At 43.0% G+C, this 24,806-nt stretch overlaps 1 protein-coding gene across 2 annotated transcripts in view; it reads right to left on the bottom strand.

Moving 5' to 3' along the window:
* Nucleotides 1–7,452: 7,452 nt before the first annotated feature.
* Nucleotides 7,453–24,806, bottom strand: part of EDNRA (endothelin receptor type A) — a 168,672-nt gene continuing 151,318 nt past the window's right edge. The window contains exons 7-8 of one of the 2 annotated variants that reach the window (XM_069242624.1): nucleotides 24,470–24,578; nucleotides 7,453–8,888 (exon numbers count right to left, since the gene is read on the bottom strand). In XM_069242624.1, coding sequence (XP_069098725.1) covers nucleotides 8,766–8,888; nucleotides 24,470–24,578 — 232 coding nt within the window. In that variant the 3' untranslated portion in view covers nucleotides 7,453–8,765. The remainder of the gene's footprint in view (nucleotides 8,889–24,469; nucleotides 24,579–24,806) is intronic. The other variant, XM_069242625.1, reaches the window with a different exon arrangement.

Below are 24,806 nucleotides of genomic sequence, written 5' to 3'. Positions count from 1 at the left end.
AGGAGAAAGAGGGGTCGGCCTTGGGGTATAAACAGAACAAAGACAGAGAGCAGTGGCTCCCAACCTTTTGACTTCTGGAGACCTCCACTTTATCATTACTGGAACCCGGGGACCATCATTGAATCATTATCAGAATCCGGGGACCCCCTCCACTGACTGCTGGGACCTAATCTGTTAATATTATTTAATTTTCTAAGCAGCCGCAGACCCCCAGAGGAGGCTTCATCAACCCCCAGGGGTCCCCGGAGCACAGGTTGGGAACCACTGACATAGATGATATCAGGAAAGAGGGGCAGGCGACCACCATGAGTAACCCTCCTGCAAAAAGCACTGACCCCACAAAGGCATGGGTGGAGGGGAGGCAACATAGGGGACAGGAGCAGGGCAACCAGCAAGCAAATACATCAGACCATCCCCAGGGGACCCTTCTTTAATGGCCAGGGAAACGGGCGTTGCTAGCCTGTTTCCACTGGTGGTGAAAGAAAGGATATGGAGAGAAGAGTTTATAGTTATATTCTCCCTCCTCGAAGTGCAGCAGGATGGTTTGGACTTGACTGCACATGGCAAGAAAGACGAGGATAGAAAAGAAAGGCGCAGGCCTAGGGTTGAGAGAACTATAGAAAACTGTCTGTGGGCCTTTTGAACCCAAGAATGTGTATTCGTAGAAAAATTCCCAGAAAGCGCAACAGGGCTATTCCTTCATGAGCAGAGAGTGCATGCAGGTCAGTCGAAATATGGAGGCAATTCTTGGCTGCATTACGATGAGGTGTTCCGTGAAGAAATGCAGACATGGCCCATCATAGAGTGGGACCAGCAGGTTGTAGGAGGGTTCACAGACCACATGGTGGCAACAATGGAGGGTGTAAGCACACTGGACCATCATTTTTGCCCCCTCGGGGGAAAAAGCAAGCAGGAGGCTTCACACACGGAATCAGGGCAAAGAATCATGCAGGGAGTAAGCAAGGCAGGCCCCGGTCAACTACTTGTTGGAAATATGACAAAAATGAATTTAATTGGGGACAAGCATGCAAATTCAAGTATAGCCGCAGCAACTGTGGAGGGACACACACGGCAGTCAAATATAGAAAGTCCAAAGGAGTGGGTGAGGGAACAGACAGCGGCAACAAAAAATAAGACAATTGGGACGGAGCCCGGGGAGGGGCCCCACAGGACACCCTACATACTTACCCACCCTCCATCAAGGTATCCAGGTAAACCGGCTTTTACACTTGCTCAGCGATTACCCAGGGGCTCCTATTCTTTTTCTATTATATTCCTTCTACATTAAGAGGTGGTCCTCCAATTCTTGGAGGACGTGCTGTGGGTAAGCCCTCTGCTCCTATGGCATAGTATTTGGTCAAAGAGGGAAACTGTTTTTACCAAGAAAATTATATTATAATGTTTAAAACTGGATAATGCTATGCGTATTCCATGGCTCGCCTTTATTGATTCTTCTTTCAAATCTGTATTCAATATAAATATAAAACTAGACCCAGAGAAAGTGTTGACATTATCATAGAAACATATAAAGGATACTCTTTTACAACGTAGGGCTGACGGTAGGGAAATAAAGGAATCCATGAAATCCACTGCTGGCATCTATATGTCCCTCTCATTGGATGCAAGTAGAGAAGGATACCAACTTGGTGTTACTAATATGCAGCATCGGTTCGTTCTGACAAGACTTAGGCCCTCATTACAACCGCCAGGGCTGTTTCGACGGAAGCACTGCCAACAGGCTGGCGGTGCTTCCAATGGGATTACAACCACCACATTGATCCCGGCGGTTGTAATCCCCCAGGGCAGCGCTGCCAGAGGAATACGAGTCCCCCTCCCGCCAGCCTTTTCATGGCGGTATGAACCTCAGGCATGGGCAGTGCAGGGGCCCCCTGCCACGGCCCCATGGAGCTTTTCACTGTCTGCATAGCAGACAGTGAAAAGTGCGACGGGTGCAACTGCACCAAATTTGGAGCTGGCTCCCGTGATGCGGCCGAGATCCCCGCTGGGCCTGTGGACGGAAACAGTGGGGATCTCCAAATGGCCACCGTAGGAGTGCAGCCGCATTGGTGGCCGCGCGGCGGATTCAACTTGGCGGGCGGCAAGTTGAAATGAGGGCCTAAGACTGGGTATAGTGCATCACTAAGTAGCATTCCCCAGTATGAGGTCTTGTCCCCTTGAGACACTTAGTTGCACCTGTGATGGGATAAGTAAACAAAGCACTCTGCACTTTATGTTATTTTGCAAGTTTTATGAACATCTTAGAATTTTTTATCTTAAACCCCTTTTTAAAATAAACAGCATAAGAACCCATCTGGCGGCACTGGAATACTTGTTAACACTTAGCAATGCGTATGTATGTTATAGGGTGGCATTATATATTCTAAATGCCATACAAATCAGGAAAAATCTTGTTTTTATTCCTGGTGAAACCTGATAAGTGCATTAAACTAGTTCTTTTTATTCTCTTTTTACAGTAACTGTTATTGTGAATTTGTGGGGGTCAATACTAATGGTATTTTACATGATATATTTATGTTTTATTTTTTATGGTTAGCTAGCATCTGTATTATGAATTAGGATAAGAGCATGTTGATTATGTATTTATATTTATGTGTTTTTATGGCTGTTTTGTATTGGCCGAATAAAGTTGCTAAACTGAAACTGAAAGAGGGGCAATTACTGGCAGAAGGTTTCACGGTAGGATATACCATCCCATACAAAGGTCTCCTCAGACACCACATGTACAAGAATCTGAAATCAACCAGGGAGAACCAGGAAGTGGCTAGAGAAAAGGTAGCGAAAGAGCTGGCATTAGGAAGGGTGGCAGGCCCATTTTCAGTCCCTCCCTTTGAGGACTTCATGATATCCCCCCAGGGGTGGTGCCTAAAAAATAGGGGGAGAAGTTCAGGTTAATTCATCACCTGTCTTGGCCCCCTGGTGGGTTGATGAACGACGGACTTGCTAGAGAAGTGCCAAGGGAGTGGGTGCATGCTTTATCTTGATGACTTCCTATTTGTAGGTAAGGTGGATACCAAGAAGTGCGAGGAGGTGTTACAGGCTTTCAAGAGGCTGACTGTAGGGCTGGAGGTGCCACTAGTGCAGGAAAAGACTGAAGGACCATTTGCACGCTTATCCTTCCTGGGCATGGAGCTGGATACCATAAAGGGCATGTACAGGCTTACTCAAATCAAGGTAGAGGAGCTGTGGAGGGACATCGCAGAGATGCTCGCAAATAGGAAGGCAACGCTAGTTGAAATGTAGCAGCTATTGGGCAGTCTCACTTTCTCAAAGAGGGTAATACCAGCAGGTAGGCCATTTGCCAGGCAGCTAGCATTGTTGACCAGGGGCCTTAAGGAGAAGCACAATAGAGTGCTCCTCACAAAAGGGGTCAAGAGGGACCTGCAGCAAAGGGTGGGCTTTCTGGATAGCTTTAATGGAACCCTAATATGGAGGGAACCCTGGGTCCCTGCCAGACAACTCACATTCTTCATGGGCGCAGCAGGGGGTGAAGGTTTCAGGGCGGTCCTGGGGTCCGGCCTCTGGCCCACCGCATGGCATGTGGGCAGTATAACCAAGAACATCACAGTGCTGGTACTCTTTCCTATAGTTGTTACCATACAGGGGCACAGACTCAAAAACAGGCAGATCACACTATGGTCTGACAACCACGCAGTGGTACAGGCGATTAACCTCGGGACAGCACGGTGCCCGTGCATGGTCCAGCTGTTATGCCACCTAACGCAATGTCAACTAAAGAATAATATTGCAATGAAGGCTAGGCATATTCCTGGTTTTGACAACTCATTGGCTGACACGATGTCCCAATTCCAATGGCAGAAATTCAGGGAGCTAGCCCATCATGTAGATCCATGCATGACACCTATACCCAGACAGCTGTGGGGACTGGTGGATCAGTCATAACGATTTTGGTGGACAACGCACTTGCCTCCAAGACAGCAGCAAGATTGCATTCAAAGAGTTCCCTCTCAGGAGCTGTGACCCTGGGGTTCCCCTGGCGTTGCTTGGGAATCCTTGGCATTGTTTAGTATAAAAAACATCTAGTGATGGATACTCCACTTTAAGGCGCATCAAGGTGCGTTTGTTTCCATTTATCTTGCTTCTAAAACATCAAACTATTTTCTTCACTTCACATCTGGTAACACATGACTGTTGTATATATGTGCTGTATCTAATAAACATGATTTTAATGTTTTGTTTCCGGTATGTGCTATATTTTATGCTTTTTACCAAGATTGTGTGCATTATATCCAAATAAAATATATAAGAAGAGGAAAGGTTTGCTAATGCTCGCTTCGTTACATCTTGTTTCTGCCAGCACTGGCTCTCAGGAACCACCAATAGAGGCACGACTCTGGACAAGATGGGGATAAGATCCAATTCTGCCTTGGGAATGTGGGGACTGTAACTGCATTTTTACAGGAGAATGTAAACACTTTCATGGCCATCTGTGCTAAACAGAGGCTTTGTGAAAATATGGATTTGCTAGTGTCAATGTATAGATTGAGATGCCAAAGCACACTGAACTTGGCAGTGCACGTGTGGCATGACAATTGAGTGGGGCAATGGAGTAACAGGTATGAGAATTTTGAAGCTGTCATGGTAATTTTTTTGGTCAATGTAGAAATTGAGATGACAATGTTTGCTTAACTGAGGCAAAGATGAACTAGTGTCGAAATATGGAAAATGGCATAGCAGTCTGACTATGTCACACTACAAACCACAAACACACAAAGATTGCACTTCAGTTTTCTTTTCTTAATCACATGTAATGTGTGAATCACACCTTTTCACTATCTTTGCGGTACGACGTTATGTCCCAGACAAAATGCTTTCATTATCTCTCATTCACCGTTTCTCTACCTTGAAGCACAATCAAGCAGTACTATCAGCAGCCATACATCAACCCCCATGATCATTTAATGAAAAGAAACAGACTATGAACAATTAGATGTTCTAAATTCATGGATTATGGCAGGACAGCAGTCTACTAGCAAGAGCAATTGAATTGCTACAATTCCAATAAGAAGTTTTATCCAGCAAATTATTTTTACCTGGCATTGCAAAACATTTTATTGATGCCTACCTCTCACAGCAGCTCATTAATTGTTGACTGTCTTCAGTGGTAAGGCCAAGTGTCTGATGAGGATTCCAGTGGGTCATTAGAAATTATTCTCAGCTCCATCTGTGATGCTTGTGAAACGCCTCGAAAGTAATATCCTTAGTCTCATTGCCATATTTTATCTTATACGTGAAAGCAGCAGACATTAAGTTTAATTTCCTTATGAATCCCCGATTTCCAATTCAAAAGTTTTCTGAAGCACAGCCAAGAAATATGAACATGCAATTCTAATGGTTATTTCATGTGGATGAAATACGGCACGTCCTCTAAACCTTCGTGGCCCCTCCTCCGTGGAGTATTATAGCAGAATTTAGAGGTTTAATTTTTGTGCTACAAAAATATCATAGCAAGAATAGCAACCATAAGATATTGTGAAGGTAAGTATAGATTTACTATAGTTAATGCCACCTATATGTATCTTGATAATATATGCACTATCTTCCAGGAATGTAGATGTGGGACTAAGATTACATTTTCTATACGTATTTATATAGACTTACTTTCTTGACATATTACTGGTAGATATTCTAGCTACAGTATTTTAGTAGAATGATATTTTTGTGTTTGATATTCTCATGTACAACCATCCTGCATAGGATCAGCAGACATAGGGGGTCATTCTAACCCTGGCGGTCCAAGACCGCCAGGGCTAAAATGACGGGGGCACCGCCAACAGGCTGGCGGTGCCCCGCTGGGCATTCTGACCGCGGCGCTTTGGCCGCGGTCAGAAGTGGAAAACCGGCGGTCTCCCGCCGGTTTTCCGCTGCCCATTTGAATCCTCCATGGCGGCGCAGCTCGCTGCGCCGCCATGGGGATTCTGACAGCCCATACCGCCATCCTGTTCCTGGCGGTTCACCAATGGCATGGGCACTGCAGGGGCCCCCGTAAGAGGGCCCCACAAAGAATTTCACTGTCTGCATTGCAGACAGTAAAATTCGCGACGGGTGCCACTGCACCCGTCGCACCTTCCCACTCCGCCGGCTCCATTCAGAGAAGGGAAGGTAGTTTTCCACTGGGCTGGCGGGCGGCCTTTTGGCGGTCGCCCGCCAGCCCAGTGGAAAACCCAGAATCACCGCAGCGGTCTGACGACCGCGGTGCGGTGTTCTGGCGGGGGTACTTTGGCGGGCGGCAATCACCCCCATAGTACCATAGGAGTTCATATGTCCAGAGCTGGACTGGAATCCAAAATCAACTGTGAAACAATTTCAGACCAAATGCACACTTTTGGAAGCTACAGCTAAAATGGGGACATGAAGGCATGGTTGGGTCAGCAAAACCTGCTCTGAAAGCAGCCCCACAGCCTGAAGCTTACCAGGGAAGTACCTGAGTGTTAGAGTGGCTCGTCCAACCCTGGACATGTTTCATATCCTGTCCCACAAACAAACTACTTTCAAAGTGTTTTACCCTCACCTGGGCTAACACAAATAAGATAAAGACCTAGAAAAGTGCTACTTAATGAGACTGCTAAAAGTATTTCTCCAGTCTATTTTAGTAAAGAAACAAAGTCAGTAACCCTGGGATCTTTCCTCCTCTCGCTCTCTCTCTCTCTCTCTCTCTCTCTCTTTTTAATAGCCCTTGTCAAGGTCTTAAAGCACTTTGAATGCACTTTGGTGTTAGGACACATTGCTTTCTGTGATGATATGGTCCATGATCTTGCTCTGGTCAACGGCCACACAGTATCATAGAGCGTACAATGTTTTGGAAAAACGTCACAGACCAAAGCATCTTCAAAGTGTTTCACGTGGCTGATGAAAAAATAAGCAGCATCATTAAGGCCCTGACAGGTAGAGAGCTTGTTATTTTAAGTACATAGATTACTAGCTTTTCCCATTAAATTTAATATGCAACATCAGAGGAACAAAAGCAGGTATATCATGAGAGAGGACAATTGCGGGGATCGTGCCCTGGGGTAGATGGGTTGCATGTGTGTGCAAGGAGGGTTCCTGTACACATTCCAACCATTGACCGCCATGGTGGCTGAACATGTATATTGGTGGATGTTGAGATTTGCTGAGGATAGGAGAGTGTGAAATTCATGTGGCTGTAAGCAGCGGTGGAAACATTTTAGGACTCGTTTCTGATGGTCAGTGGCAATGAAAGGTCTTGACCACTCTGTAGATCTGGCATCACTGAGGATTACTAGGGTACTTACAGTGGACCTTTTGCCTTACCCTTCAGCAACTTAACTTGACCATTTCTTTTTATTACATATGATCTACGCCTATTCCCTAGTAATGTTGCTCCTAGCTTCCAAGAGTGATGCATTAATAGAGAAGGACATAGATTGATGCAGTCTTGAGGCAACTCTGAAATCATGGAATACACATTTTTTATTATATATTAAAACACATGATCTTGATATATAACTCCCTGGCTCCTCCTTTGCCCACATCATTGCTCTTTTTTTCCACTGCTGAGCACACTACGAAATACATTAACTCTGGGTGTGACTCAAGCCACACAGAGACATTCACACTCTATCCTTCACTGTGAGTTACAAAGAAATGTAAACAACATGCTTAAATATGTTTAAAAAAACAGTATGTACACAGTATAATATCAAGTGTATCTATATTGACACTTTATACACTTCATCCGCACTGATGAGCTGCGTGAGTCTAAATTACAGGAGTGAGATTGGAAAGGTTATTCAAACATGTTTCTGATGGTGTACACCACAGAACAGTGCTTGGATCTTTCAGATCTTTCAGATTCTGGTTTTACCACAAAATTTGGGGAATACACCTTTTGCGATGGAGGATAAACGGTGTTGGCGGGGTGCGAGATACACATGGCTTTATGATGAAGACAGGAAGTCATTAAAAAGAAATGCTTCCTGCCTCCTTTTTGGGAAAATAATATTTTTCATTATTATTATATTTTTATAAAAAATATATATTTTTAATACATCACATACTGAAATTTCTCCCTTTTGGTGACTAAGTGCCATAGGGATGTGCCAGTGAAGACGTTTGCTGTTCTTCACAGCCAAGGTTTGTACAGCATTGCTTTGGGACATAGAAGCCCTATCAATACTAACTTGCTGACACTTCCCCTCCCTTGGACTCAAGTTAATACTGTAAACCATGCTAGAATAGGTGGAGTCCCATTCCAATATGCATATATTTAAAATGCTAATCTCTATCATACATTTCCTTATAATAGGTTTTCCACTGCACGCTTGACAGTCCTATACAGAATATAGCCATTACTCTGTGAAATACTTCTTTGATGTCCTTGAATACTGGTTGAGTTCTAAAAACGAAAAGGGACTGTAAAAGCAGGCCACGGTCAAATGTAAAGGTCATTACTCCTTGCTGGCTGCAAAGAAAAATTGTAGAAGACATAGAAACACCTTTTTTTGGCAGGATGTACAATATTCTGGTCATTATGGTTTATCATCAGTGGTTCTTGAATGGCTCCAAGACTGCAAATCACTGAGGATTTTAATAGCACAATGTCATTAGTGATGGCCAAAAATTCCATTCCACTGCCAATCCACTTCTTCGCATGTAGTAAATGTCTCACAATACCAGATTTTGTTTTCACCCTGAAGGGCTCCACCACTGGAGCTGTTGGAGCCTAGTCTTTGCTCTCATCCTGCTAGATCTAAGAAAACAGTGACTTAGTGGCTGCTCCTATCCGTGATGTGATTGTTTTGCTCTTGATTCTTCCACTGAATGCTTGTTCCATTCAAGGGTACCATGGTGTTCGATGGCTGCGACTGGCAACAACAGCACAAGCATGACTGAAAGAAAATAAACAGTGGTCAAGGTAGTCTACATCTATTTTACCTGCAACAATCATACTCATCCTGACATCAATGTGGCACATTTAACAAGCATGTTAATCTCTGGTATCTGGTGTACTAAGTGTATCCCCGGCCTCCACATTAAGTGCCACTAGGGAACTGCAGCACCCATTGTGCAATCTACTACAGTGGTAAAGCAAACATGTCCTCAGGTCTAGCCTGTGTAGCCTGACTGTTGCATGTAACCCTGCAGTGGAACTTGCTACAGTAACTCTTTTTGACAGGTAAAAACCTCCCTTTTAAACATTCGCAAGCCACCACTGCTCAGGTAATGTAGCCTCCTAGACAGAGCACATGGTATTTAAAAGAAGTACTGTAGAGAATGAATATTACAGTGGAAAGGTCCTAAAATCTATTTTCAGTGTGAAAATACTAACCCTGTGGCTTGGAAATGGGACCAGATAGAACAATAATTTAACCACTACTTTTAACAGTTATTAAAAATCCAATTAAATGGTGAAGTCGGATTTTTATTAAACAGTAAGGAAAAGTAATTCTTAAAATAGTTACCTGTTTGCTCTGCCAGAATGCTAATTAGCATAGCCTCTGCCAGTGCTCAGCCTTTGCTCAGCTTTGAACAAGTGTGAAATAGGTGTGAAATACCTCGCAAAAGTCAATAATAGGCTGATCTGAATGTGCAGAGGTGATTCCTCTAAGCTCCCCAGAATGTGCAGTTTAGGATGGCAGGCCTACTTTTGAAAGCACAGTGCTAAATCCTGATGGACAGGTCTGTTGAGCCACATTTAACAGTTGGAGCACACTTGAAAGGGAGAGAACAGGATGTCAAGTCAATTCTTGCTTATCCCCTGTCTGGTTGCTGAAGGACCCTGCCTTTGTTCTATAAGATGTCTGTCTCTGAGTTTGTTGTTGGTTTAGTACCAACCAGACTGGATTTCAGTGTTAGATTTGGGAGGACACTAGGATTACCATAATAAATTTCCCCTACACACACACTCCCACCTCTGAGAGCCCAATTTTGCTGTGGCAGAAGACTTTCCCTATCTTGAAAATGCCCGATACATATCATTTTGGGCCTGTTTTGCAGCACGGCAAAGACGTAATATTGAAAAGTGGGTTGGGCTGGGTCTAGGAACTTTTACCTCATTGATTAGAAAATTAACAAGAGCCACTCCAACCCCTTGCTGGTTCCAGGCATAAATATGGTTCCACCAGACACCCACTTTAGAATACTTTTTGGATCTGAGGAAAACAGAAGAGGACTGGACATGTTGTCTGTAACCTGGAAGGATACCAGAAGGACCGGATCTGCTCCTCATGCCCAGGACAAAGAAATGGGAAATGGTCAGTTGGCTGACCTCCTGTGCGACAACCGAGACAACAAGCTAAAAGAGGCCTATTCCTGGATGTACCCAGTGGACCTGGATTGGACCCTCCTGTTTGCCCGTGTCTGATACCCTGTGTCTCTAAGTGCCTCACCAAGTGCCTTGGGAGGCTTTAGATGTGTACTCCTGCGGGTGATTGGGACTTAAAAGACGATCTATGACAATAGGCCTCAAATCACGTCTAGGTCCCCGTCTACCAAGACAGTTGATTATCATTGCTGCATTGTGCTTATTGGTGCTATTCCTACTTAAAATATCTTTAAAAATACATATATCTGGTTCCCCTTATTAGATTTGTGTCATTTTGGTGTCATTTTATTCATTAAACTGTACTTATTATTGTTTTACATTTTGACTTTATTACTGTTTTCGTTCTGCATAAATATTTGCACATTGTCCAAAGTTAATGCTGTCTCATCTGTGTTGGGAGGTTGAGTTCAGGTTAGTTGAGTGACTTGGAGGGTTCACCCTAACAAGGCTTGCCATTATTCCTTGAAGTGGGTAGTTGTGCACCCCAAATAAAAATTAAATTTCTTACAGTGTGTATAAGTTAACATCCCAGAGTCAAAACTAGTAAGAAATTAATTGTAAAATACACATAGCATTTTTAAATGTACAAAAAATAAATACAAAGGACTTTTAAAGTTTGAGCAATAGAGCAAAAATGTAATTGATTGCTCGAATAAAGGTAAGCAAAAGCAAACAGAGATTTGCAAAATGAATTTTGAAAACATTTATAAATCGTGACCAGTCACAAAAATGAATCTATAGTACAAAAATATAACTGATTTCAATCAGGTAGCATCCAGGTGCAAAACAAATATAGAAGCCTAACTGGTTTAAAAAGTAATGACAGGCCGGTTCTGTGCACTAAAAACATTAATATATGTAATATATTTGGACATTGACAGCACGTGAGCATAATTTAAACACACATTTGACAAAGTAAACACATGACATGCAAAATGATAAAAACTGTATTTATGAAATCATGGAATACACATGCCCTTGAAGAAATCTGGGCAGGCCTGAGTGAGATGGATGTTTAGCTTATTCGTAGGATGTTTTATGACTGAAAGCGCTAGTGTTTTCTGTTTGGGTGTGCCTACATGCTGCAGTATTTTAATTCGATTTGTTATTGGTATGCTCTCCTTATTTAAAAACTGCTTTTTGAAAATGTTGTATTCTTATATCTTCATGCGCATGCCTTTCAGGCTTCATTCCGCCACAACCTCTCTAGTATTCTTAATGCTGTTTTACATGAACTCTACTTCCAATAATTAATACTGACTTTGCTCTCACTCTGACCTTCAGCATAGAGCTCTGTTTGTGAATACCAGTAAAGGTCGGATAGCGATGACTGCCTAAGTCGTAATAGGCGTGGTGGTGTTGTGCTGACGTGGCGGTGCCAGCGGAGTAACCACCAATGCACCGCTAAACTCCAGTATGGCTGCTGGCGGCTCTCCACCCAATTTATGGTTGAGAGCCACCAGCCGTCACAATATGGCGGTCGGATGGCCGCCATCATTGGCGGTCTTGTGGCTGGCGGGACTTTGGCGGTCTACAACGTAGACCGCCGAAGTCATATTGAGGGCCAAAGTTACGTAACATTAGCATTGTTAATAAAGGGAAATAAACATTCTAACATTTACATAAAGGTGTGGCTATTCATGACTGATCATGGAAATTACTGACTCCTATTGATTACTGATGTCGTTGATTGTTATTTGTTATTGATCTGTATGGATATGGGGTTATATGGTGGGAACAACAAGAAGCGCAGCAAAAGGTCCATTGGCCTATTTGTGTCTCCCTTCTAAGTTTACATAATAAGGTCTGATGCACTAACAGAGATGGTAGCAGAGATTGATGGTTTGTCTCCTTAAGAGCCCATCATACAGTCCAGAGATAGGTAGTAGAGTATTTGGCCCCAGGGGTAGTAAGCAAGGTGAAAGTTTGGATTTTTCTAGATTCAACGGTACAAAGTTGAGAGAAAATGTGCCCCAAAATACCTAAAATGACTTTCCCAGGATCTTGGAGCTTGCCAATGGTTGTTTGAGGATGTTCTCGGCGTTCTAGTGATTGTGTGAATGAAGTAGGTTTTGCGCTTGCACAGCTTATGTAAATCGCAGGTGAATTGTGATGTTTGTGAGGGTTTAGGGAGTTTGCGTACTCCAAATGAAGTTGTAGAAGGAGTGTGCATACTCCGAAGTATGAGAGTAGGGAAGTCGTCGAACTTCACATGTGTGTGGCACTTTGTGCTCAAAAATTGTCCACGTGGTTGTTGGTATATGGACCCTGCGTGGTCTAAGACTCTGGGGTATATTAAAAACATAAAGGTCGCACAAATGACATTTTTCAAAGCTTTGAAGAGTGCTTTAAGGGGAGATACATACATTACATCGAGCTTAGCGGATATTGCACCGCCAGAAGGTACACCAGCTTACATTGTAATTGAAGAGCAGGGTGTTGCGCCATGTCTTTGGTTGAAGCAATGGTTCAAAGTAACAGAGAAGGATGGGAGTTTAGTGTTTCCTTCCCACGGAACATTTAATTTGAGGAGCTTAGAGAATTTGAGGAGGGTGCTGTATGATCTGAGACCCCCTCTAAGACCAGCACAGTCCAATGCATTAGCTATTTGGGAGTTGGTAGCCATACAGCAACAGCAACAGAAATTTGAGAGGAGGATGAAAAAGGCAGAAAAGACACTAGCGGAGGCTTGATGGGACAGTGCTCAGAAATTGTGGAGAGCCGAAACTTTACAGGGGATTAAATTGTTTCCAGCGATTACACAAGACAGCGAGGGAGACAGAAGGAAAGCTACCAGGAGAACAAACAGGAGGCCTTCCGAGACTAGAGAGCGGAGATCAAAGGAGTCTAGGAGATCTTTTACACTTGAAGAAGAGTCACCTGATGATGAGCTTATTTTACAGTTATTGAGAAATCGTCCCCCACCATATGCAGCACAAAAGAATAGTCTGAGCACTAGTGTAAATCCTTCAGCACCGACACAGGTTAACATGACAAAAAGTCCAGTGCAAGTTAATCTGAGCATGACACAGAGCGCAATGCCGAACAGTCTTAATGCACCTATTACTCCACTAGCACAAAATCAGGTACCACAGTCAAATGTCCCAAGAATTTACCATGATGTATCCATTGTGGAAACTGGCACAAACCTAATAGTGCCGACAGGGCAGGTTTTTCCAAAACTGATGTTGATTCAGACAGAGCCAACTCCACTTTTACTGTCTCAAGTGCAGCCACAAGTGATGCCAAAGTATACTCCGATAACAGGGACCCCAACAGAGAAATCTGTATTGATGAGTCAGAATATGGGAACTATGCACCCACAGAACTACAGTATCAGACCAAGCCCGGATGCTGTATCTGTACCTGTTACCATTGGTCCAGTTGTACCTTTGTTCGCACAAGAGAAAAACAGTGCAAATGGACAGAGAGTCTCGAGTCAGAATTCAGTGAGGAGAGGACTTAATGAGAATATCTGAGTAGTCTCTCCTATGGGACAAACCATTTACGAATCGCAATCATTGCTTGACCTCAACCCATTCGAAGTTCCTCCGGATACTGTCATGGTGTTGAATGTTAGTCAGAGCCTGAAATTACTGATGGCACAGTCCCTGGATACAGTGGTACAACAAGTGCCACATGCCCAGGCCGATAACATTTTGCTGCAAGGGTTGAATGCCCAACAATTGACTGAATGGTTAGACAAGCTGAATACCCCACAGAGTGCTCCTAAGGGAGAGGAGTACTTAAACTACACGAGTCTAGGAATGAAAGTGGGTGAGCTCATTGAAGGGACTATGGATATGAACAGATTAGAGTCCTTCACAGAAGCAGAACTAAGATATCTGTGCACGAAAATTACGAGGGAATGGAGCAACGTGCACCAAAGGTTAGCAGGCCTGGCATAAAGGTATGGCATAGAAGTAGAGAAAACAAAGCATTTGAAAAGGAGTTACAGGTTAGATTTTGACACCAAAGACTCTGAACACATGAGATCTGCAGGAATGAAGTCACACCTTAAGGAGTTACTCCAAAGTGTCCAGAAATGGGGAGCATTAGACAAATGAGAAGGCAGATGGGCAAAGAAAAGAGATAAACGAAAAAGGGATTCTGCAGAGCAGACTGCAAATGTGCAGCAGGTCAAGGATCCAGTGAAAACTTTGCCAATGAGAACAATTCCAGGAGGGAATTTTGTTCATGTCCCTTGGAGCAGAAGTGACATTCTGTCCTTTACAAATGACTATCCCAGGTTGAGCGAGAAGCCAGTAGAATGGTACCAGCAGGCCGACAGGTTTGTGAAATTGCAAAGTGCCTGTGAGAAGAGCTGATCACTCTATTAGAGAGAGTAGTTCCAGCTGATCTGTGGATGGAGTATAAGAGGAGTATAGATTGTTCAACAAAAGAACCAGAGAGAGATCAGGCTACAGGTGCACCATCTCCTGATGTAATAAAATATTACTACAAAGTGACTGAATTTTTAAAGATGAGAATTTCGCCCAAAAACATCTACTGGCAGAGAATAGACAGGACAGCTCAGGAAGCAAAGGAGTCGTTACATGCATATTATGAGAGATTGTTGCAGGCATTTAAGCATTGCAGTGGTACCGAGATAATTGAGCAAGAAGACAAGATTCATTTTGTGTTCAGATTAGTGGAAGGATTGAGACCTGAAATTAGCCAGATGATTAAGAGTCATTTGATTTGCTGGCAAGCAAAACTGATTGATGAGGTTTTGCAGTATGCCAAATACTGTAGTGATGAGACTGAATTGAAGCAGAGAAAGCTGAAGGAAAAGGTGATGGTGATGCAGATTAAAGCGGCACAAACAGGGATGCAGGGAAATTGTCCACAGCAGCAGCAGCAGGGAAATGTGGTGTTTCAAAATCAGATGAGAGGTGGAGGTCGCGGAGGAATTGGTAATGGAAATTGTAGTCCTGATTTGAATACTGTAGTGGTTCAGAATGATGTGCAGGGAATGAAGAGAGTGTTGCTTTGTCACACTTGCAGAGCGATCGGACATTGGAAGCGAGAGTATCCAATGATGGTGCAGGAAGTTGTCGTTCAGCAAACAAGTGACATCAATTTGTTTCAAAACATGAGAGGTCTGAGAATGAGAGATCATAATCCGAATTTTCATAATAATGTGAATCAGATACAACATTTTTAGCCCATGCAGCAGGTGCAAATGCGGTGTGTACAAATGACACAGTTGCAGCCAATGCAACAGCATGTTCCAATGGTACCTAGACAGCAAATTCAAATACCTCTTAGAGTTCAGATGAGGAGGAATTTGTGCTTGCAGCTTCTCTAGAAGTAGATCAGAAAGGCCCATATGTGAAGGGAAAGGTAATGGGTCACAAAGTTTCATTCTTGGTTGACACAGAAGCTACACACTCTACAGTGAGAACTGCAGAAGTTCAGAACTTGCCCTTTTCAGGAAAGACAGTCCAGATTGTAGGAGTAGCGAATCAGTATTTGACCAACCCAATTCCAGAACCAGCTCAGTTTAAAATTGGCAGCTTTAAAGGATTGCACAAATTCATAGTCTGTGATTCAAGTCCGGTATCCCTACTGGGAACAGACATGTTGTGTGAAACCAGATGCTCAATTACTTGTTCAAATGATGGAATTGAGATATGGATGAATAGTGATGACGATGATGACCCAGCTCCAGAGACCGAGTGTGAGATAATAAATGAGGAGTATCCCTTGATTAATTTATTTCCAGTGTTCACAGTGAAGGAGCTTCCTCCTGATTTACAGGGAACGGTGAACGAGAAAGTGTGGGATCTGACAGGGAAAGAAATAGGTCTGATAAAGGGAATTGAGCCAGTTAAAGTTCCTGTGAAGCCGAACGCAATTTTTCTCCAGATTCCCCAGTACCACATGCCACAGTACAATCTTATGAAGGTTGCTCACATAATTGCAGATTTTGTATAACAAGGGGTCTTGAAAGAAGTGTTGAGCAGCCCATGTAATTCACCGATAATGGTATTGAAAAAGCCCTGTGGGAAAGTTCGAATTGTCCAGGATTTGAGAAAAATAAATTACATAGTGATCAAATATTGCCCTGTGGTGCCAAATCCAGCTGTGATTCTGTTTCAGAGTCCATGTGATGCTGAGTGGTTCACTGTCATAGACTTGTCACAAGCCACCTTTTCTGGGCCTCTTCAACAGGACAGCCAATTTCTCTTTTGTTTCAAATTTTTAGACCGAGTTTACTGTTGGTGTTGAATTCCTCAAGGGTTTTCAGAGTCACCTTCCATTTTCAATCAGATCTTGAAAAAGAATTTGGAGTACTTTGAATTACCTTTTCAATCGACCTTGGTACAGTACATTAATAATCTGTTGATTGCATCCAAAACGAGGGACAAGTGCAAATATGATACGATTGCTTTCCTGAACCATTTGGGAAAGAATGGTCATAAAGTGTCTCCACTTAAATTGCAGTACTGTCAGAAAGAATTGAAATACTTGGGTCACCACATTGAGAAAGGAACAAGGAAAATATCCAGAGAAAGGGTCACAGCCATTCTGCAGATGAGTTCCCCTGCCACACAGAGAGATGTCAGGATGTTCCTATGGATGGTAGGCTATTGTTACCAGTGGATTCCCAATTTCTCAGTCATTTCCAAGCCCTTGCAGAAGCTGACCCATAAGGAGATTACTGCTCCCCTTGTGTTAGACCAGGTTTGCATGAAAGCGTTTTCTGAATTGAGAGTTTGTGCAAAGCTCCGGCTTTGGGTATGCCTGACTACACAAAGTCCTTCAGATTGTTTTGCCATGAGCGTGATGCATGTTTCTGGTCTGTCTTGAATCAAGTCCATGGAGGTGTAAACCGGCCAGTAGCATATTTTTCTGCTTCTTTGAACCCAGTTGCAGCAGCTTTACCAGGCTGTTTGCGTGCAGTTGCAGCGGTTGGACAGAGCCTCGCACAGTGTGAAGGCATTGTGATGGGACATCCCCTAACAATAATGGTCTCTCACTCAGTTGAAGTTTTTCTTTCCTGCACCAAGCCCCAATACCTGACAGGTGCAACATTGAAGCCTTACAAGACAAGTATTTTGGGGTCACAAAATGTGTCATTGAAAAGATGCACAGTGCTGAACCCTGCAACCTTGCTTCCAAATGAAAATTTTGAAATTGAAAAGTTGGAAAACATTGAGCATGATTGTCTTGAAGTAACTGATTTGTGTACAAAACCGAGACCTGATATTAGAGACAACCGATTGGAAGAAAATGACCAAATTATCTTTGTTGATGGTTCCTGTCTAAGAGACAAAAAAGGAGTCCTGAGAGCAGGATATGCTGTGTGCACAATTACTGGTATTCTGGAAGCATCCTGGCTTTAAGGAGTATATTCTGCACAAGTAGCGGAACAGGTAGCCCTTACTAAAGCGTGCCATGTTTCTGCTCAACTAAAAGTTACCATCTACACCAATAGCCAGTACGGATTTGGAATAGTCCATGACTATGGCCAGTTGTGGTCGCAGAGAGGTTGCATGACCTATCTTGTTTACCAGTGAGAAATGGTGAGAGAATTAAAGAATTGTTGCATGCTATCCAAATGCCTGAGAAGATTGCTGTGGTGAAATGCGGTGCAGATCTGAAATCGCAGGATTTCGTGTCAATGGGAAATGGATATGCGGATCAAGTCGCAAGGTTTTGCGCATTGAACTGTATAGTGTTCAAAGAGAAGTGGGAATTGTTACCTGAAGAAGATGAAACATGTTTTGCATTGTAAGTAACTGACACATCGGAAGAATTGAAAACACTGCAGAATAATGTTGACAGGGAGGAAAAACGTTCAAGGAGCAAAATTAAATGTGCACAGTGAAAGGTTGAATTGTGGGTTTCAGAGGAGGGACGATTAGTTTTGCTAAACAGTCTGTTGTCTCAAATGGCTAGGTATTATCATGGTCAAGCACATGTTGGGAGGGATGCCATGATTTGCCTGTTTAAACATAATTGGTTCAATCCAAGGTTTAGACAAGTTGCTGAAGCAGTTTGCCATTGTCAGCAAATAAACATGGGGAAAAGGGGCAGTGGTTAATTTGAGCCACATTGAAAGAGCAGGCGGTCCATTCAGCAGAATGCAAATTGATTTTATTGAGATGCCTGTGTGTGGAGATTTGAGATATGTGTTGGTGACTGTCTGCATCTTTAGTCACTGGATTGAAGCGTACCCTAAATGAAGAAATGACAGCCTCACAGTACCGAAATTGCTGTTTAGGGAACTGATACCATGTTTTGGGTTCCCAATCTCTTTAGAATCAGATAGGGGAAGTCACTTCAACAATGAAGTAGTGAAATTACTATGTGCAGCATTGAACATCGAGCAGAAGTTGCATTGTAGTTATCGCCCTGAAGCACCAGGACTAGTGGAACAGATGAATGGCGAAAATGTGTGCGTCCATGAATCTAAAATGGCCTGACCCACTGCCGTTAGTTTTGATGACAATGAGAAATCCATCCGACAGGAAGAGAGGATTGTCACCGCACAAAATCCTCATGGGCAGAGCAATGAGGTTGCCAGCGGTTCCTGCGAATGCTCTTGTGAACATTACAGATGAGTTGGACTACTGCAAAGTTCTGGCTGATGTGGTTTGCTCTTTCTCTCAGCAGGTGGAAGCCACCACACTGCCACCGATCCAAGATCAAGGACACACCCTGGGGGCGGGTGACTGGGTGGGGGTCCGGAAACACGTGTGGAAGATGTGTTTGGAGCCTCGGCGGAAAGGCTTGTTCCAGGTGGTTCTGACCACTGCCACAGCTTTGAAGTGTGCTGGAGTTCTGAACTGGATACATGCAAGCCACACAAGAAAAGTGGCATGTCCTTTGGAAGATGAAGAAGAGTTGTTGAGAGTACCAACAACAAACAGACAAGCCTCAGAGCCGGAAGGAGAAGAAAGAGGAACTGAGGCCAGATCTGAGCACATTGAGGACAGTTCAGTCACTCCTATGAGAGACGAAGGAGAAGACCTCTAGGAGGGTGACAGTGAGCCAATCTCAATTAAGGCAGCAGGAGACTCTAGTCAGAGGAGGGCTCTCCCAGAAGTAGATGAATTTGAGAGACAAATAAAGCAAACGTCAGACCCCGAGGGGGAAGGAGTTGAGGTGGATCAAAGCATATGTGATCTGCATCCTCCTGAACCAGTTGCAGGTCCGTCAAGAGAAAATCCTGCAGAGCAAGAAGAAGTTTCCCGTTCAACACTGAAAATAGCACTGACCAAGGGTCCACTGAAAGGAGATAAGTGGCCGGAGTCACAAGCAAAGAGAAAGAAAGCAGTTGTTACAACAATCAAGGAAGAAGTAGATATGACTAGGACAGAGGATCTAAGTGAAGGAGAATTAAATGAAGATCGAAAATTGAAAAAAGAGAGAATTGAAAATTGAAGGTACGCAGGTCCTGAATGGGTGTATACAGTTACAAGTAAATGGCAAAGATAATTTTTGTCTTTTTGTTTAGATCGAGACATTCCAGGTCAATATGTTGACACTTGAAAGAAAGTAACTAACTGAACTGTTGAAACAAATTAAGAAAAAAAGGTAACAAAGAAAAAAGAAACTTGAAAAGTAACCTGATTTGACAAAATAACCTGATTTGACAAGCTGCTAAACTGATTTTGACAAACTTACCGATTTTTTAGAAAAAAGACCCTGGAAGTGAGACTGAAAGCTGTAAATAACTGCTGAAAGAGGATTTTTGTTTTTCATTTTCCTGCGTAGTTTCTAAATGTTCTCTTCTACTTTCTGATTCTTTACAGATCGTGAGCAATATTAGCCAGCAGGGTAGGAAGAACAGGTGCTGTAAATACATGAGTATTGGTTTGGCAATTGTATGTATGATATCGGGTGTGATATTGATTGTGGGTATGACTATTCTTGACAAGAGTAAAGCCAACCAAACTTCCGCTTTAGAGACAACTACCGCATTAATGGCGATAGAGAAGTTTAGGTTACATGAGAAGTATCTGCACGTAGACAATGCACAGGGGGAACTTTCTTCTAATGTCTACTATCGCTTATTGAGTGAGTATGTTAAGACAATGGATGTGAAGAATTGTTTTGTGTGTACACAGATTCCTCTGTCAGTTGAAGAAGGGGTTACCTATCATAGTATGTCTCTTACTTATGGGATGAGTTGTAAACTGTTACTAACAAGATTCTATAACTAGGAGTACATTCAATATTTCTATTCCAAACATGGTGTGGTGATTCCGTTTGTCCCCATAATTAGGTACCTGAGTAGAGTAGCCAAGGATAATGACATAGTATTAGTGAGAGGTTTCTTTGAGCCTACATTAACTTTTGGGACTGCTTACGCTCACAGGGATAGCCTGACATGCTTGCTTACACCTTTAGAAAAGAGCTTTTTAGATCACACAGATGACAGGAGAAAAGCATTAAGAGGTTAGAGAAAAGGAATTTTAAAAATGATTATGCTTATAGTGCAATAAAAACACAAGGGGAATTAGCTTTAGATGTGCAACATGTAGGGAAGCTTTGTGTATATAGGCCTAAATCTAGCCTTAGCTCACTTAGGGGCAGATTTAAGAAAAGTGGCGCTCCACCCAGTACAGCGCCTCTTTCCTTGCGCCCCTTAGCACCCCCATACCACCAGCATGTGTGCACCATCTTTAAAATATGGCGCACCATGGTGCAGGGTAGGGGGGCATTAATGTCAGAATTGTTGACGCTATTGATGTACATTTTGGCGCTAACCCTGAACAGTACATAGAGGCCCATTATAAGCAATGGTGAGCCCTCTTTTAACACCTGCTCTGAGCTGGCGTTAAAAATGCCGAAAAAAATGGCGCAAAGAATCTTTTAGATTTCTTTGCTCCATTGTTTTGCCCCCCCCCCTAACTTGGGAACGCCCCCCTTGCATGCATTATGCCTGGTACAAGCATAATGAGGCACAAGGGGTTACAAAGTAGCACAATCCATGCATTGCACCACTTTGTAAATCTAGTGCAGCGATTTTGGCCTTATTGGGCCACACTGGTGTAAAGAAAAATGGCGCTAATGTGATGCAAGGAGGTGCTAGGCCCTCTTCAATCTGGGCCTTATCTTTTTAACTTCTTCGCTTTTCTCCCGTTATAGGAAAATATTCCTACTGGTGGAGAAAACCTGTAGCCTACACCTTTTTTCCTTTCTCTTGCTGGAAACATGCTTAGTGCAGCAGTTTGGGGGGTAGGTGAAGTGTTTCCAGGGTGCTAGTGGCATTGGGACATGTTTGACAATATCCACTGAGTGCAAATGAACCACAGTCCTCTCGATTAATGAGCCAAGCAGCCAATGCGTTTCTATTCTTTATGTGTGATAAATCACTTTAGATATTTGGTATCACTAGAAACTTGCATTTTCAACATAGCACCCTTGTGAACATGTGCGAGTTAACTGATTGTGATTAATACTTATTAATACTTATTAATTATGAGTCTTTCAATTTGTGAACTTAAATGCTTTGTTGGTTTGCCCTGATCACTAATAGTATTAGCATGTCAGAAATTCTTATCCATCCTTCATGTCTTCAAAAATGCATACTGTACGGCTAAAATAATCCAGTTATACACTTAAACAAATCATTTTGGAACCTTGCCGTAAATATACAACATATGAGTGGACAAAAGGCATTTAGAGTACTTGGACAATAAGAGAAACTATTCTTAATATTGAATCCTAATAACAATGCTTTATGTTGTCTTTTCATCTCAATGTACTACACAATAAGAAAGGTGAATGGAGACTAAAGGTCCAATATAGAGTTTGTTCGGCAGTAGTCCATTTTTCACGGTGGCAAAGGACATTTCGGCTGCCACACTAATGGTCTAACAAATTTAGAGATCACCATCCACCCAGCGGTGATCTCTGCACCTTCAAAGCAACAACCATCATGGCAGTTCCTCTGAAGGTTGAAAAAGTTTCGTATGTGACCGCTGTCAGTTTAGACGACCGCCCACGAAGCCTTTTGTTCGATTTTGGAGTTTGTTTTGAAAAAGCAAATAATGAATTACCTCAAGACTCAGGGAGTATGGTGGACATTATTTTAATTTTTCTTTTTAAGACCTCAAGGTTTCCCTCGGTGATGACGGCCAGAATTAAGCATTAGCAAAGCAAATAGGTCACACCTTTGACACCTATCTGCTTTGCCAATAGTATTTACCAATGCTGCAGAGCATCCGCCATGCTGTGCAGTATAGTTGAAGAAATAAAAAAACAAGCTTTGATGCAGGTAGCAGCATCATTGTGTATGTAAGCCCACCATGCATGAAGGTCCCTAAAACTGACACAGGCCCTTTATTAAACTTTTTTACTTAACAATCTGAGCTAGATTGCTAACCAAAAAGATAATAAACTCCAGGGAGGGGCACACACAAGCAAAACGGGGGACATAGATGGGTGAGGAAGCAAAATTAAGGATGCGGGCAGGAAGGAAGCAACATGGGGTTTGGAATCAGCACAGAAGGGCAGAGGAGAACACGTGGAGACAAAGCAACATGAAGAAGTACCAAAGCACATGGCAAGAAAGGGGGAACACGGAGAAGATGGGATCACAGAGGTACATGGTGAGGTACAGCAATATGGAGATGGCGAGCAAGCAACACATGACAGAAATTACATAGGAGTGGCAGAGATGCACATGGTGAGACAGTGCAACATGGAGACCAAGGGGGTGCCACAAAAGCACACAGCAAGACAGAGCAAAATGTAGACTGGGGGTGGGCAGCAGAGACGCGTAAGTAAGACAGAGCAATATGCAGATTATGGGAGCACAGAAACACATGGCAAGTCAGAGCAACACAGAGACGGGGGGGGTGGTAATGGGGGCAGAGAAGGACATGGTCGGAAGAGCAACACTGAAACAGGAGGCAGAGAAGCACACAAGGGAGATAGCTGGAAAACAACTGCACTTTTCTAGAGTGCTAAGCAAAAAAGAAAAAAAATACACAGTAATGCATCCATACTCCAGCGGAGGGACAGACTCGAAATGGGGTAGAAAAGCCCACAAGCCATCAAATAAGAAGCAAGCAAATTAGAGTGGAGGATGACAATGAGACCAACCAACAGTAAACAATGGGTGGGCTCTAAGCTCACTTTTAGCTAAAGAAATGTCTTGCAACGGTCAGCACATGTGCCTACAAAAGGACCTTAGACCTTCAGCACTAACTAGGGCAGGTGGAGTGATGGATGCCCTTACTCAGACAGCCAGCACTCCATCAGGACATTGGAGAAAGCACTCCATTGATGGAGCAAACTGGGGCACGGCCAGCAGAAAACTGATGGCTCATCCAAATCTCAAAAGGGCAGCCAGACCAAGAGTTTGCGGACGGGGTACTTTTTCACATTTGTGACGGAGTACCTTGTCCTCCAAGTTCTAAATCAGGCTGTAAGAGACAAAACACACATTATTTTGTACATTGAGGCTATGGAACTTTAAAAAATCCATAATTATACTTTAATCAATACCCGCACTTTATGCCTCTATTTCACTTCAGGGGCCATAACATGAATGCGCGCTGGGGCAGAGAATATCGCTGTACCTGATTTTATGCCATTTCACTTTCCAAAGAGAATACACTTAAGTCAGCAGTGGCTGCCTCACCCAATTTCCGAGCTGCGCTGTCTTCAGCTCAGGCAATATGAGAACTTCGGTGTTAAGTGCATGTGGTAAGTGCTATAAACCATGGAATGACTTCAAAATAGGTTCACAGCTTTGCACCTGCGCACGCCTTCATGATATTACCCTGATCCCTAACATATTCTACAGAAAATAGAACACATAGCTAAAGATTAACTTTCTAAGTTTGAAAAATCTTTTCAGACTTGTTATAGGTACATTTTCAGTGAATTAATTTATTTAATGAGAAGTGATTTCCTGTGACAAGTTATATCCACCTGTATTGCTATTTACAATGCACAAAGCAGGCACTCCCTCCTCATTTTATCTCATTCTTGCAGGTTCCTGCTTTCTCTCTTTGTAGCGGTGGTCCATCTTTCTCTTCCTCAGTCTTTCCACTTTGTGAGTTTTTCTCTCTCTTGCTATCGGTAAATATTGGATGAGGAAAAATAAATGCCTGTGGACCCCACCGGTAACCACCTGCTCCAATGAAGCACTGCATAAAACTGAACTGACCTTACCTGAAAACAGTTTTTGAACTTCTTGCTCACAAAGTAAAGAGCTATTGGGTTTATACAGGAGTTCAAAGTCGCCAAACTCAGTCCGATATAGTCCAGCACTATTAGGAAACTAAAGAATAGAAAACAGAGACATTATTGGTCATTGTCAATATCACATTCAGCTTGCTGTCACTGATAACTGCGGGAAGAAGACATGCTTTCAATTTTGGATGGTGTCATTAAATACTGCGGAACAGACTTATTTGCCCTACCATGTCTTCCAAGGCATCAGAAATGGGTCAGATAGAACACTGTATATGATATATGTCATGAGGAGATCCTTCATAATGTATTTTCC

The sequence above is a fragment of the Pleurodeles waltl genome, chromosome 1_2 (genome assembly GCF_031143425.1).
Source record: "Pleurodeles waltl isolate 20211129_DDA chromosome 1_2, aPleWal1.hap1.20221129, whole genome shotgun sequence".
Lineage (NCBI taxonomy): Eukaryota > Metazoa > Chordata > Amphibia > Caudata > Salamandridae > Pleurodeles > Pleurodeles waltl.
This window is presented reverse-complemented; position numbering and strand designations above follow the sequence as displayed.